The 16,368-nt window shown below is 40.5% G+C and overlaps 1 protein-coding gene across 1 annotated transcript in view; it reads left to right on the top strand.

The window, feature by feature from the left end:
- LOC134345960 (rho guanine nucleotide exchange factor 4-like) overlaps window positions 1-16,368 on the top strand; it is a 78,055-nt gene that overhangs the window by 30,391 nt on the left and 31,296 nt on the right. Inside the window, exons 5-7 of the mRNA XM_063047304.1 lie at window positions 4,955-5,084; window positions 5,878-6,009; window positions 11,863-12,109. Coding sequence (XP_062903374.1) covers window positions 4,955-5,084; window positions 5,878-6,009; window positions 11,863-12,109 — 509 coding nt within the window. The remainder of the gene's footprint in view (window positions 1-4,954; window positions 5,085-5,877; window positions 6,010-11,862; window positions 12,110-16,368) is intronic.

Genomic DNA, 16,368 nt, shown 5'->3' with positions numbered 1-16,368 from the left:
CACATTACTGTACAATGGTAGTGTGTAGAAGAGCATCTCTGAACACACGACACATCAAACCTTGAAGTGTTGGGCTAAAGCAGCAGAAAGTAATGGAGTGTGGTGCTGCAGTTACAGAGAAAGTGCAGAGCATACAGCCAAACAATGTGCAAGGGACATCATGAGGTATATTGGGAGATCAAGAGTTTATCTATTAGCACCCGAGAGGCCTATTTAACAGTCTGAGAACAGTGGGATAGAAACAGTCATTTATAACACCAGATAGTGCTTCTAAAATGCCTATGTATTAGGATTTTCCATATATCTCTGAACAGCAATTTCTCAATTGCAGCCTTCCTGTCAAAGAGTTGCATGGAGAGAGATTTGGGAGAACTTCACCTCAGCTCACTTATGTTAAACTTGGAGCACTTCACTCAGTAGATTCCCAGCTTGGTTCATAAATTAACTGGTGAATTGGGATCCTTTTGATCAATGACTGTAATTGCTGTCTTGGTATTATCAGTAAGAAACATATTGTCTTGTTATGCAGCCTTACCCATGAAGTGGGAAATTCAAATGGTTACTCACCTAAATATTCATTGGAGTGGTTTTGTAAAAGTTTGCAATAAAACAATGTGGGAATATCTTATCCTTTACAGGCTAGCTAAGATTGGCTGCTGGAGATCAGTATCAAAGTAAGATATAACATTTGATTGCACAATTGGGAAAACTGACTCTATTTTAAGTTACCTCTGGTGACTATTCAGACTCTGTCGATTGTGTCTTTACTTGCACCATGTGCCTTTGCCCAGCAAATGTTTGCAGGCCAGTATTAGTCCTCTTAAACCATTTCTGGCTGTCATCCTATCCACGGCTGGTCATATTTTGGGCTCAAATCAGGGATATTTAAGGGCTTGAAATGTAACTCACACCACTAGGCTCAAGAACAGTTACTACTCCTCAACCGTCAAGCTCTTGAATAAAAGGGGATAACTACACTCACTTGCCCATCCATTGAGATGTTTCTACAATCACTGATCTCACTTTAAGGACTCTTTATCTCATATTCTCATTATTTATTGCTATTTATTTATATTTGCATTTGCATAGCTTGTTGTCTTCTGCACTCTGGTTGATCTTTCATTGATCCTGTTACAGTTACTATTCTATAGATTTGCTGAGTATACCCACAGGAAAATGAATCTCAGGGTTGTATATGGTGAGATATATGTACTTCGGTAATACATTTACTTTGAACTTTGAATTTTAATTCACATTTATATGGTACTTTTAATTGAGCAAAACATCCTGAATCAGTTGAGAACAGTGCCACCTAACATGTATATTCATATAGGCAGATATTAGGACTGCGGGCCAGATGTTTGGTCAACGAGTTACAGCAAAAACAGCATCAGATCTGATTTTTGGTTGGCTTCTAGGTGATAGAAACTGTCCCAAAGACTTGAATGGGTGGAAAGGAATTGCTGCAAGTTCGGATAAAGTAGAAGAGTTTTGAATGATGGAATAGAGTGAAAGACCCCACAGAGTAAAGCATTAGAAGAGTTATGTTGGGAGTTAGTTAGAGACAGGGAAAGGTTTCAGGGAGAGCTGAAGTGAGAAAAGAGCAGAGTTGGCAAGTAGAATGGAGTTCAAAGTTCAAAGTAAATTTTATTATCAAAGTACATATATGTCACCATATACAACCCATTTTGACAACTGAGATTCATGTTGATGGTGTCAAAATGTGTTGCAAGCATCATTTCCCGGTGCTGCCTGTGAGGAGTTTGTACTTTCTCCCCGTGATGCCATGGTTTCCTCCGGCTGCTAGGTTTCCTCCTACAGTCCAAAGATGTACCAGTTGATAGGTTAATTAGACATTGTAAATTGTCCTATGATTAGACTGAGATTAAATTGGGGGATTGCTGGGCAGCATAGCTCAAAGGGCCGGCAGGGACTATTCTGCGCTGTATCTCAATAAATAATCAGTCAATAAATAAATTTCTGCATCAGGTGTGACACAAAGGTTGTGAATGGTTTCTGAGAGAGACCGGAGAGTGGCATCTAGACAAGAGCTTTGGTTTTCCTAGTATTCAGTGAGAGGAAATATTTGTTCATCCAGAGCAAGATGCAGGCAAGCAGTTTGATAACGGAGAGAGGTGAGGTCAGTCGAAAGTGGTGGTGAGATCATGGTAAGGTCATGGGGCAGTATTGGTGAGGTGGAACTGCATGCTGTCAGCATACATATGAAAACTCTCACTTTGATTGACATGATGCTACCAATGAAGCATCATACGGTGAGAAAAGGGAGAGGGCGAAGGATTGACCCTTGGTGGATTAAGTACATTAGGGAAAGGAGTTAAAATAACAGGGTTACACAAGGAAATCTGCAGATGCTGGAATTTCAAGCAACACACATAACGAAAGGTCCTGACAAAGGGTCTCAGCCCGAAACATCGACTGTACCTCTTCCTAGAGATGCTACCTGGCCTGCTGCGTTTACCAGCAACTTTTATGAAAATAACAGGGTTGTTGTTGTGAGTGATTTCAAATTTTCTAACTTAGACTGAGACCTTCTTAGGGTGAAAGCTTTAGATGGGACAGAATTTGTCAGTGCATCCAGGAGGGTTTCTTAAATCAGTGTGTAGTTAGTCCAACAAAGGGAAAGGTTAGAACAGACCTGATGTTGGGGAATGAGCCTGGTCATTCAGGAGGAGAACAATTAGGGAACCATGACCACAATGCATTAAGTTTTAAAATAGCTATAGATCAGAATCAGGTATAATATCACTGACATATATCAATAAACTTGTTGTTTTTCAAAGGATTATAGTGCAATACATGAAAAGTACTATAAGTTACAATAAGGAATGTATGTATATGAAAAGTAAATTAAATAAGTAATGAAAAAAGAACAAAATAGTGAGGTGGTGTTTGTGGGTTAGTTCATTTTCCCTCAGAAATCTGATAGTGGAGGGGAAGAAGCTAGTGCTAATATGTTGAGTGAGCATCGTCAGGCTCCTGAGTCTCCTCTCTGATGGTAGTAATAATAGGAGAACATGTCCCGGAAGGTGTGGGACCTAAATGATGGATACCACCTTTCTGAGGCATCACCTTTTGAAGATGTTCTCAATACTGATGAGGTGTGCCCCCTGAACTTCCCCTTCCTGAAGGCTTTAGAAAAGGTGCAGAAAATGTTTACCAGGATTTTGCCTGGATTGGAGTGGGTATGTGCTGTAAGGAGAGGATGGACAAACTTGGATTGTTTTCTCTGGAATGTCGGAAGCTGAGAGGACAACTGATAAAAGATTATAAGTTTATGAGAGACAAAGAGAGAGTACATTATCTTTCTTCCAGTGTCAAAATGTCTAATACTGGAGGGCATGCATTAAAGGTGAGGGGGTTAATTTCAAAGCAGATATGTGGGGCAAGTTTTTTTGCACACAAATTGGGAGATGACTGAAAGCACTGCCAGTGATGGTGGTGAAGGCATATACAATAAAGGCATTTAAAAGGCTTTTGGAGAGGGACGTGAACGTGAAGAGATGGAGTGAATTGCAGATTGTGTAGGCAAGAAGGAGCTAGTTCGGTTCAGCATTTAATTACTAGTTTAATTGGTTCGGCATAACACTGTGGGTTAAAGGCCAGTTCCTGTGATGTACTGTTCTGTATTCTATGTTTTATGACACAGTAGTGTAGGCTTAGGAAGAGAAGCAATGGCAACAATTTTTTGGATAGACCTGTATAGATAAGAACGAAGTTTGGGATTATGGTATTACCCAACTGGAAAATGGATAAGGGACACTGCAGGACAACAGTATAGTCAAACACATGAAAGTCTAGGGGAAGATGAGAATGACGAGAAGTGATAGATTATGTCACAATTACATAGTGATTCTGATAAATGTTATTTTGGTGTTGTAACGTGTCTTGAAATCTTATTGAGACTGTTAGTATACTGAGCAGTTTGTTTTAGTAAATCATGAAGACAGAATCGTCTTTAAGTCACGTCACAAAGAAAAAAACCCATCTATTTGCCATAGATATTAAGCTGAAAGTAGTTATTATTAAAACTACCCAAGAGTCTAGTTACTCGGCTAAAATGTTTAAATCTATCTCAATATGACAACCAGCTTACAATGTCTCAGCCTGATAGAAGTGGGTTTCCATGCTATACCCAAATGGATAAATAATGTGACGACTACTGCTTCTACCTGCTGCCCATACGAAATGAACACTGACGTACAGCTTCTCAAAATCTAGTTCCAGGGTCTCTCAGTTCCATCGTTCCCCTGTAAGGGGAACAGTGTATAACATTACGTCTATGAACAAATAAAAGTAATTTTCATGTCCAAACCTTATCATTATTGTCAAAGGTTGCAAACTTCAGAAAGTGGGAAGCCATTGCTAATTTTGATTTACTCTTAGCTACGCAGATGCCAGAGGAAGCAATTCTCAACATTAACATTCGCTGCTAAACTACTTAAATGAATGGAAAATGTATTGTTTATAGGTTCAATGGTGGTGCCTGATGCAATTATTAGCATTAGTGGGAGACTCACAAACAAGGGAACATAGCTATAAAGTAGGGGACACATAGGGTCAGCTGGAGCATTCAGCTTTAAAGTAGATATTTTTACAAACTTGATGTTTAAAGAAACATGTAGGGCTGATTTATCTGAATGCAGATAAATTCCCATAGCAACTGATGGTCTCTGAGACTGATATGAGGGCTCCTAATGTGCAATGTTCTGAGAATGTAATGCCCATTCCAAATGTAGATCTGGCTGCTATTCCAGCATAGAGTATGGCGTCCTTCCAGCTCATGATAGGTGCGAGTTCTCGTCCACCAGACTGAAGTGTTAAGTAGTTGAGAAGCAGGACCATTTCCATTATATTCCTGTTTTGATACCATATTTCTATATTTGTGTTCAGTATTTACATGGTGTACTAACTGGCATTTTTGTCATTCATGGAGGGATGCCAAAAACGTGGAAGCTGCTACAATTGCCATGAAGAATATTGCCAACGTGATTAACGAGCACAAAAGACGAGTCGAAAACCTTGACAAAATTCCAAGATGGCAAAGTAAAACTTTAAATTGGAAGGTATTCTCCGTTCAGCATCCAGTTCTGTCTACCTTCACTTAAGCAGTACGTGCAGAAGTGCTTTATTCTAAATATCCCACAAAAAGCAAGTTATTCCAGATTAGGACGGAACATGAGAAAATTCAGCAAAACAGCTTCTCCACAGATAAACGCAGGCCAGATAATAATTTTAATATCATGTTTCCATATTTATTTAAAACATATACAGTAGGGAAGCTTGAGTTTGTTTCCATCAAATCTTCATTCTCTTTTTTCTTATGACATTCTCCCACTGTGTGTATGCCACCTTTCAGATCAATCCCCTTCCCCACTAATTTTCATAGCCTCCCCATCTACTATTCACATACACACAAGTGGAATTGACAGTAGCCAATTAACCTATCATCCCACTTGTCTTTGGGATATGGGAGGAAACCCGGTCACTCAGGGAAATTCTACACAGACAACATCAGACATCAACTATGAATCCAGGCCACTGAATCTGTGCAGAAACAGCTCTACTCACAATGCCATTAGTGTGCTGCCCTGTTGTAACCCACCACCTCCCGTTTTACATCAAAGTTTTGTGCTAGCAACAAACCCTGTTGTCATATGTAACAGAGTTCAGAGCCTATCATCTTCCAAAATATGAATCCTGAGACATGCCGATAATCCAAAACTTCTTATAATAAATCTTCCCCTATGTAACTTGCATTTGGTTAAAATTGCAGCTGCTTCTCTCTCCACTTCTCAATGTAAAACTGAAGCATTGTTTAACAAATTTTAAGATGAACATTGTGAATTTTTTGGTTAGGGAGAAGATCTTTTGGAACGTAGTACAGAACTTATTCAAAGTGGTGACTTAATTGTGATCATGAAACCACGAGGCAAGAGCAAGGAAATGGTGGTTTTCCTCTTCGACCATCAAGCAGTCCTATGTAAGAAGGTAATATTGCAGCCAAGCTCTAATCAATACATAAACTACTCTTCTCCCATCGGTGTAATTCATAGAAGTAGCGTCTAGGAGATCAATAGAATTCTGTTGTATTGGGAGCTCATATATGGCAAGACGTGGCTCACCGTTTTGCAATTATATTTCCCATTTTAGCTTGCATGTTGCTTTACCACAGTAAAATAACAGTTCTGCAGTGAAACTTTCTCTTCAGTGATAGCAGCCAGAGGTTAGGACATGCCATCTCCATACATATGTCAATATTTGGATGAGACACCCACAAAGATCGGTTTAAATTATGCTGATTTGGATGGAAACAAGTCCCAGTGGTGTAAAGATAAAACAACATTATTGTTGGTTGATTGCTCCTGCACCAAAAGGCAATGCTTCCTCCAAACTCAAGCAAAGTTAGCAGGGCATTGGGAGTGGTGGGGAGAGAGGATTTGAGGCTTTGATAGGATAAAAGAATTCATGGAATTTTGGCAGCCTTAAATGGACTATTCAGTGAGAGAAATGACAATCTTTTCATGCTGGTTGAGGAAACTTAAACTCAAGCAATTTAAACTCTTGCATTGAAACACTGTTAGGAAATCCACATATTATCCTGTGCTTTATCTTTTCCTGAGTAGCGAGCCTACCCGTGATTTTGAGTTTAACATGACTGCATTCTGCCCTTCATTGTGACCGATACTGCAATTAATTTTGGCAATAGAAAACACTGTGGTAATATGGTTAATGTACCCAGGTACCTTCATTGTGAAAAGTGAATGACTGGGAATTTGCAGAAGATAATTCCATTTTAAACTTGGTGAATAGAACATACGACATAAAACAGTAGCACGGGAACCCAGAACAGGCCCTTTGGCCAATAATGTCTATTCTGAGCATGATGCCAAACTAAACTGATGCCTACCTATGTACATAAATGTATTTTGCATGCGGCAATCTTATCTGCTTCCATTAGCACTCCTGGCAACGATCTCCAAGTATCCACCACTCTCTATATAAAATAATCTGTCCCATACATTCCCTTTAAACTTTCCCCTCTCATATTTAAAGTTATACCCTCTAGCATTCAGCATTTCTACCCTCAGAAATATTTTAGCTGTCTACTCTTTCAATGGCTGTCATAATTTTGAAAGTGGTTGGAGGAGATAATCAGAAGCAGTACAAAGCCATGACAGGTCTAGATCTCTGAGCGGAGGGAAACTGTCCCTATACTAAATACTTTAAAGATTAGATGGCACAGATTTGTAGCTTTGAGCAAAACATACAGTGGCCCTTTGAAGAAAAACATGTTATTCAGCTATGATTTGGAACCTTTCCCTGCAAAGACAGTGGAAACAGAAAGGAATTAAAAACAGAATTTGACAGACACTGGAGGGAAAATTATTTGCAGAGCTAAAGGAATAAACAATTGAATGAAAGATTAGGTTACACTAAAAAGACAATAGACAATAGACAATAGGTGCAGGAGTAGGTCATTCGGCCCTTCGAGCCAGCACCGCCATTCACTATGATCATGGTTGATCACCCACAATCAGTATCCAGTTCCTGCCTTATCCCCATAACCTTTGATTCCGCTATCTTTAAGAGCTCTATCCATCTCTTTCTTGAAAGCATCCAGAGATTTGGCCTCCACAGCCTTCTGGGGCAGAGCATTCCATATATCCATCACTCTCTGGGTGAAAAAGTTTTTCCTCAACTCCGTTCTAAATGGCCTACAAAGAGCTGGACTGGACCTAATGGGTCAAATTGTCTTGTAACAATCCAATGATTTTCATGGTTTGATGACTCCACAAGAGAAAAGGAAATGGGAATGATTTGGTTTTAAGAGCCATAGAGAAATACTGAACAGCATGGAAAATGGCAACTATCAAATATCCATTTATTCTAATCTCACAGGAATTCCATGTATTTTACTCCACCCCCCCCCCAACACACACACATCTTATCACTCTCCTACACACTAGACAGAAGTGATTTATAATGGCCAATTAGCCAATCATCTCACACATCTTTGAGATGTGGAAGGAAACCAAAGCAACTGGAGGAAATCACCCAGGTCCCTGATTTAAAAAATGACTTAATTGATAAAAATGATAAAATTATTATTTTATTGAAGTTTTATTTATTACCTATTATTTTAATGAATTACCTAATATTTTAAATAAAATTATGTAAATTATCAAAAAATTATTTTTTTTAAAGTAACTGATAAAAAAATTACAATAAGCCACTTAAACATCACCATATAGATGGCACCAATGTCGAGAATGAACTCTGGTCTCTGGCAATGGCATCTAATGTAAAGTTTAAAATAGCCATTTTGATAGGAGGAAGCTGTAAGTTACCGTGGGTATAAATCTGAATGTATATTTTCCTGAACAATCATGGCTTCCAATTATCATCTGATAAGGTGTTGCACTTTGGGAGGACCACCCAGGCTAGGTCCTACACTGTGAGAGGGAGGGTGCTGTAGAAAGAGTGAAGTAGAACAAAGGGATCTGGGAATCCAGGTCCATAATTCATTGAAAGTGGCAGCACAGGTAGATAGGGTCATAAAGAAAGCTTTTGGCACATTAGCCTTCATTAATCAATCCATTGAGTTGGGATGTTATATTGAAGTTGTATAAGATGTTGGTGAGACCTAATTTGGAGTATTGTGTGCAGTTTTGATCACAGTGTAAGATTGAAAAAGTACAGGGAAAATTTATAAGGATATTGCTGGGACTGGAGGACCTGAGTTGTTAGGAAAGATTGAATAAGTTAGAACTTTACTCCCTAGAAGGTAGAAGATTGAGGGGAGCTTTGATAGAGGTATACAAAATTATAGTGGGGTATAGATAGGGTAAATGCAATTGGGCTTTTCCCACTGAGGTTGAGTGAGACGAGAACTAGAAGTCATGGGTTAAGGGTGAAAGGTGAAATGCTTATGGGGAACGTAAGGGGAAACTTGTTCACTTAGAGCTGCCAGTGCAAGTGGTGGATGCAATGTTGAAGAGAAGTTTGGATAGGCACATGGATTGGAGAGATATGGAGGACTAGGTCATAGAACATAGAAACATAGAAAACCTACAGCACAATACAAGCTCTCCGGCCCACAAAGTTGTGCGTAACATGTCCTTACCTGAGAAATTACCTAGGGTTACCCATAGCCCTCTATTTTCTGAACTCCATATACCTGTCCAGGAGCCTCTTAAAAGGCCCTATCATATCCACCTCCACCACCGTAGCCAGCAGCCCATTCCACGCACTCACCACTCTCTGCGTCAAAAAACTTACCCCTGACATCTCTGTACCTACTTCCAAGCACCTCAAAACTGTGCCCTCTCATATTAGCCATTTCAGCCCTGGGAAAAAGCCTCTGACTATCCACACGATCAATGCCTCTCATCATCTTATACACCTCTATCAGGTCATCTCTCAACCTCCGTCACTCCAAGGAGAAAAGGCTGAGTTCACTCAACCTATTCTCATAAGGCATGCTCCCCAATCCAGGCAACATCCTTGTAAACCTCCTCTGCACCCTTTCTATGGTTTCCACATCTTTCCTATAGTGAGGCAACCAGAACTGAGCACAGTACTCCAAGGGGGGTCTGACCAGGTCCTATATAGATGCAACATTACCTCTCGGCTCCTAAACTCAGTTCCACAATTGATGAAGGACAATGCACCATATGCTTTCTTAACCACCGTGTCAACCTGTGCAGCAGCTTTGAGTGCCCTATGGACTCAGACCCCAAGATCCCTCTGATCCTCCACACTGCCAAGAGTCTTGCCATTAATACTATATTCTGTCATCATACTTGACCTACCAAAATAAACCACCTCACACTTGTCTGGGTTGAACTCCATCTGCCATTTCTCAGCCCAGGTTTTCATCCTATCAATGTCCCACTGTAACCTCTGACAGCCATCCACACTATCCACAACATCTTCAACCTTTGTGTCATCAGCAAATTTACTAATCCATCCCTTCAATTCTTCATCCAGGTTATTTATAAAAATCATGAAGAGTAAGGGTCCCAGAATAGATCACTGAAGCACACCACTGGTCACCGACCTCTATGCAGAATATGACCCACCTACAACCACTCTTTGCCTTCCGTGGGCAAGCCGGTTCTGGATCCACAAAGCAATGTCCCCTTGGATCCCATGCCCCCTTACTTTCTCAATAAGATATGCATGGGGTACCTTATCAAATGCTTTGCTGAAATCCAAATACACGACATCTACTGCTCTTCCTTCATCAATGTGTTTAGCCACATCCTCAAAAAATTCAATCAGGTTCGTAAGGCACCTTGACAAAGCCACGCTGACTATTCTGAATCATATTATGCCTCTCCAAATGTTCATAAATCCTGCCTCTCAGGGTCTTCTCCATCAACTTCCCAACCACTGAAGTAAGACTCACTGGTCTATAATTTCCTGGGCTATCTCTGCTCCCTTTCTTGCATAACGGAACCACATCCACAACCCTCCAATCCTCTCCCGTCCCCATTGATGCTGCCTAGGTCAATGGAACTGGGCAGGTTAGATGGTTTGGCACAAACTAGATGAGCCTAAGGGCCTGTTTCTGTGATGTAGTTTTTTATGACTCTATCATCAGAAACAAATGGCCACAAATGCACAACTCTGTTATGTTCAGATTCTAATTGTGCTTTAAGGAAGAGCTGAATGAGTCGGGATGTGAAAACTTAAAATTCAGCATTCCAACAGAATATTTCAGTGATTTAAGCACTTCCAACATACATAGGAGATAGAACAGTACAGGTCCTTCAGCCCATGATCTTGTGCCAACTTCTTAACCTGTTCCAAGATCAATCTAACGCTCTCCTCCTAGACCGCCCTCCATTTTTCTCTCATCCATGTGCATATCCAAGAATTTCTTAAGTAGCTGTAATATATCAAAAGGTGTTGACTGTTTATTTTACCATTGCCTCTTTTTATCTTGTATACTTCAGTGGTCACCCCTCATCCTGCTGACCACTAACCAAAATTAAAGTGTTGCAAATAACAACAAAAATAACATAAGAACTTGGTACTTAGTTGGCATCATTCTAGGTGTCCACATTTTATTCATATATATGATGTTGCAGAGTGCAGGCCAAAGCAGAACTGAATAGCAATGAGCATATTATGTAAATTAACATGTGCATCATGATCTTTATTAGTTGTGCTTTATTAGTTTAGTTTTGAAAAGAGGAAAAAAGGACTTATAAACATTACAATAAGCATTGCTAATATTTCAATAAGAAAAAGGTTTGATTGTGTAAAGACATTATTTGCATTAAGGCTGAATCAGGAACCAGAAGGCAGAGATTTCAGATATTTGAGGAAAGGAAAGGAACATTGTACCCTGGTGTTTCAAACTGTGAAACTGGAGACATTTACAGCAGGTCTGCTGGTAGAGATAGTAAAGTGAGAAAAGGGACACAATTAATACAAATCACTGTCTTTATGATTAGTGTTGAGGGCACTGGGTGAAGAGAATATACGGTAAGTTGCACTGAAATGGAATGCAGTAAAATTTTAGGAATCATTGTATTATGTAATGAATAATAATAATCTGGGATTCACTGACTGAAATTGTCTGGACAGGGTGGGAAATTCAATATTAGTTGACAAGAGGAAATTAAAAAGTACTTGAAAAGCTAAAATGTAGAATGCTGTGGAGAATAGATGGGGAAATGGAAGTTAATTAGGTGGCTCCTGAGAAGGAAGGTATAATAGGCAGAATGATCTATCTTCACAATTCTGTAAACCTATGAAGAGCTCTTAGATAATGATCAGAATATGTTAGAAAACAATATTCTTAATTATGATGTGTGACCCATTTCATAGGATCTACTACGTCGTGACGTTTTATACTATAAGAACAGAATAGACATGGACACCATGCTAGTGGTAGACATAAAAGATGGCAAAGACTGGGAATTTGACGTCAAGGTCAAGAATGCTTTCAAACTTCAAAACAAGCTTGTCGATGATGAAGTCCACCTGCTATGTGCAAGGAAGCAGTCGGACAAACTGTTGTGGCTTCATGCTTTTGAGGACGAAAGAAAATTAGTTAGAAATGATGAAGACTCAGGTAAAGGGGAAGCTTATATACCTGTACTGTGGATTGCTATCAGAAGTAATCCATACAGAATATTTATAGATTGCTTGTCTAAGATGCTTGATGTCTGGGGAAATTTGGGCATTGTAATGGATAGACACAAATGCCTGTTTCTACACACACAATATCCTGCCCCAAATGAGTCCAAAAACTGTCCCCCAAAAGTTACTTATTTTATATACTATGGAGGGTCAAATTGCTTTGATCAATCAACTGGCATCTCTCTTTTCATCAGTGAACAAAGCTGGTGCTTCTCAGCCACATATTGATGTATCATAGAGAGAAGGAAACAGGAAGTCTCAATGCATTCTCGTCAGTCTCAATGCATTCCTCAACGAAGGAGCAGTTGCTATTATTGATTCCCACACTGTGAATCTTGAAGTACCCTACCCTTCTGCAGTTAATACTAGTTATACAGGTTGTATGAACTTTAGTGTTGATTGGGTTTTGCACACGAAGCCAGCCAAATTTGCAATCATTGTAGATTTGATACAAGAGGTACATGGAATATCTTAAATGTTTGTGCCTTATAAGAGATTATAAATAAGAGAAGGTGTACTTTCACATTTCCAAAGGCTAAATGTAGTTCACAAGACTACAGTTGCCAATCTAGTAGCTTAGACAATGAGATGGCTGGAAACAAGTGGGCTAAAATGTTCAGTAAACACAACATATAAACCTCTTCTTCTTCCCCAAGTGCAGTCGAGAGGCACTGCTGCAGTATACAGTGTAGGATGTATAACCTTTTTGGGCATTTTCCAGGAAAAAGCAGAGCGATTAGACTTGACAGGACATGGCAGACTTTGCAGCATTACTACTGCTTGCAGAATACGGGGTTGTGTTTAGGGAGCACCATGATGTAGCTACATAGTGATTTCACATGTTACCTTGCAAAACACTGGAGAAATACCATCATCCTTATGTCTGCAAAATCACTCACCTCCACTGGCATGATCAGTGAATCAATGTCAGCACCCTCTCCCAGGCCAACATCCCTGGCACTGAGCTCCTAATCACATTCAACTAGCTCTGATAGGCAATGACATCTCAGTGTCAGTGCCAGACTCTGCAAACTTCATCCGCAGCAAAATATTAGTGGGTGGACGGAGGAAGTGGTTGAAGGATTTTTCTAAAGCCTCTATGAATATGTGTAAACATTCCTGCTGACTTGCAAGAATCCCAGGGCCAAGATGACTGAAAGTGAAGGAGCAGCATTCAGAAAGACACTGAGAGCTCTGAGTCTGTTTGTGTACACAGAACCCAATGTAAGCAGTGGAAGGAGAACGTCATTTGACAACTATTTAAGCAGCCACCCCCTCAGCCACTGGTCTTACAGAGGCTGAACCAACATCCATGGAACTAGAGTCAATCTCTGCTCCAAGAGACTGCAGAAGAGGAGGAGGAAGATACCCCTTTCTGTATGTACCTCTTGGTGTTGGAGCTCAGAGAAGGTAGATACCAACACTGACACAGTGGGATCTCATGCCGCTAGTCGGGTGGTTCTCATTCAAGAGCGAGTTAATGACATTAGTAAACATTACAATCACTGAGGTGTTTCTTAATCCCCAAGTCTCTATGGAAGTCCACTATCAGCTGTAAAATATGGGGTCTTGGCGTGCTGGAGATTCCCATGGTCCACTGTATCCAGTGCCCCAGATGCGGTCCCCTCTACATTGAAGAGACCCGGCGTAGACTGGAAGACGGTTTTGCTGAGCACATTCATTCTATCTGCAAAATTTAGATTTTCCAGTGGTGAACCATTTTAATTCCAGTCTCCATTTTCATTCGGACATTTCTCCACTACTGCCGTAATGAGGCCACTCTCAGGCTGGAAGAGTAAAACCACCTATCCCAACTGGATATCCTCCATCCTGATAATGTGAATATGTATTTCTCCAACTTTAGTATTTTTCACCCTTCCTCCCCCTCCCCTCTCCTTCAATTTCCTGCTCTGGCCCCTCCCTCACCTGCCCCTGATCCCTCCCATTGTCCGTGCTCTTCTCTTATCAAATTCCTCCTTCCTCTGCCCTTTATCTTTTCCGCCTATCATCTTCTAGCTTCTTACTCCTCTTCTCCCACCCACGTGGCTTCACTATCCCCTTCTATCTTGTACTCCTTCCCCTCCCCCCCCCCACCCCACCTATTATTCTGGTTTCTTCCCCTTTCTTTCTAGTCCTGCTGAAGGGTCTCAGCCAGAAACATTGACTGTTTATTCACTGCCTGGCCTGCTGAGCTCCTCCAGCATTTTATGTGTACTACTGACGATACTGAGAACCTTTATCTGGAAGATGGAAAAGAGTTGACAGGAGTCTTGGTGAAGTGCCTAACTGCTGTGTCCACAGCCTCAACATTACAGAGAATAAACAGAATACAACAGAATGCAGTGCCACCAGGAGTAGCTTTTGAACCATGAACCTGCTCATTTTTCCTCCAAAATCAATGAATTACTGGAGTCTTTATTAGGAGATAAAATGGCTTCCAACAAAAATCACTTCGAAGCTGCAGGGTATGACAGATAGTCTCAGGCCTGCCCTCCTGGTAACTCTTGGGCATTCAAAAAGCTCAGCATGGGTCACTGTGTTCGACTCTGCACTCTTGATCCCAACCCTTGTTTGCGACAGTTCAAATGATCTTATCTCAGATACTCTTCATAGCTGGTCAAGTGGAATCAAGAAGCTGACGTTGTCAAGATACAATCCATTGCCACTGTCATCCATGGTGTTCAGATGTGGCTGAGCACAGAGCAGGACATGTTAAGAATGACATGGAAGGCATGAGGGGTACAAGCCATAACTGTATCCCCACATTGTAAGAGCAATTGTAACATGAGGAATGTCCTTGTGAGATTTATTTTCCTATTTGTGAGAATGTTTTCATTTCACATTGTAAATGAAGGACAGCCTTCTTCTGAAATCTCCTGAAGAGACAGTTGGCTCCTTCAGTGCATCATTTCTAATGTCTAGCCTGAAGAGAGTGCATCTACTAGTTTGCTGCCTTTTCCTTTAATATAACACAATTGTTCCTACTTCCTTCACATTAATTTTCACCTACGCAAGAGCGCAATCAGAATTTCCAGTGTGAATCCCTGAGCAGATTGTCATGTAGAAAGGATAAATTATCAGCAGTCTTCCTGGGGCAATGGACTCACACAGTGTGGAAGAAAGCCATCCAAAGTTCAAAGTATATTTTATCATCAAAGTACATATAGTCACCATATACAACCCTGAGATTCATCTATAGAATAGTAACCGTAACAGGATCAATGAAAGATCAACCAGAGTGCAGAGAACAAACTGTGCAAATACAAATATAAATAAATAGCAATAAATAACAAGAACTTGAGATAATAGGATAGAAAGTTGGTTGTCGGAACATTTCAATGATGGGGCAAGTGAGTGTCGTTATCCCCTTTTATTCAAGAGCCTGATGATTGCGGAATAGTAACTATACTTGAACCTGGTGCGAGTCCTGAGGCTCTTACACCTTCTACTTGATGGCAGCAGCAAGAAGAGACCATGACCTAGGTGGTGGGTATCTCTGGATGCTTTTTTCCTGTAACAGCTTTTCATATAGATGTGCTCAATGGATGGGAGGATTTTAACCGTGAGGTACTGGGCTGAATCCACTGCCTTTTGGGGTATTTTCCATTCAAAGGCATTGGTGTTTCCATACCAGGCCATGATGAAGCCAATGAATATACTCTCCACTATATTCAGCCACCTGAGTCTACACTGTCAGGCATTGGTTTACTAATCTTGCACTGGACCTGTTTTTAATCTTACCATTTTATTCAGACCATCAGTTCATAGCAGAATCTATTGGTCACCTATTCACTTGGAGAAATTTACATTGCTTATGAATCTATCCACTAGAGGACCCAGGGAAAAGCCATAAAATCGCAGGGAGAAGGTGCAAATTTCACATGGGCAGCACTAGAGGTCAGGACTGAAACTGAGTGGCTGAAACTCTGAGGCAACATCACTACTATCTGTGCTGATCTGCTACCCTCAGTGCCACCTCTGGCACTTTTTTAAAACATTTATATCAAGGCTTGAAATAAATTGTTAACGGTGTTTGGTGTTTCTCTTCATTTATTTTCATTGTTCTCTTCAAAGAGTCGAATGCTGAACAAATGGCTCACCTTCATGCCTCCAGTGTCTTGGAATGATTTTTCACTGTTAAGTTATGTAACTGCAAGTTGTGTTAAAACTGCCTCAGAGCTAAGACTTGGC

This window comes from Mobula hypostoma, chromosome 4 (genome assembly GCF_963921235.1).
Source record: "Mobula hypostoma chromosome 4, sMobHyp1.1, whole genome shotgun sequence".
In the NCBI taxonomy this organism is placed as follows: Eukaryota; Metazoa; Chordata; class Chondrichthyes; order Myliobatiformes; family Myliobatidae; genus Mobula; species Mobula hypostoma.
This window is presented reverse-complemented; position numbering and strand designations above follow the sequence as displayed.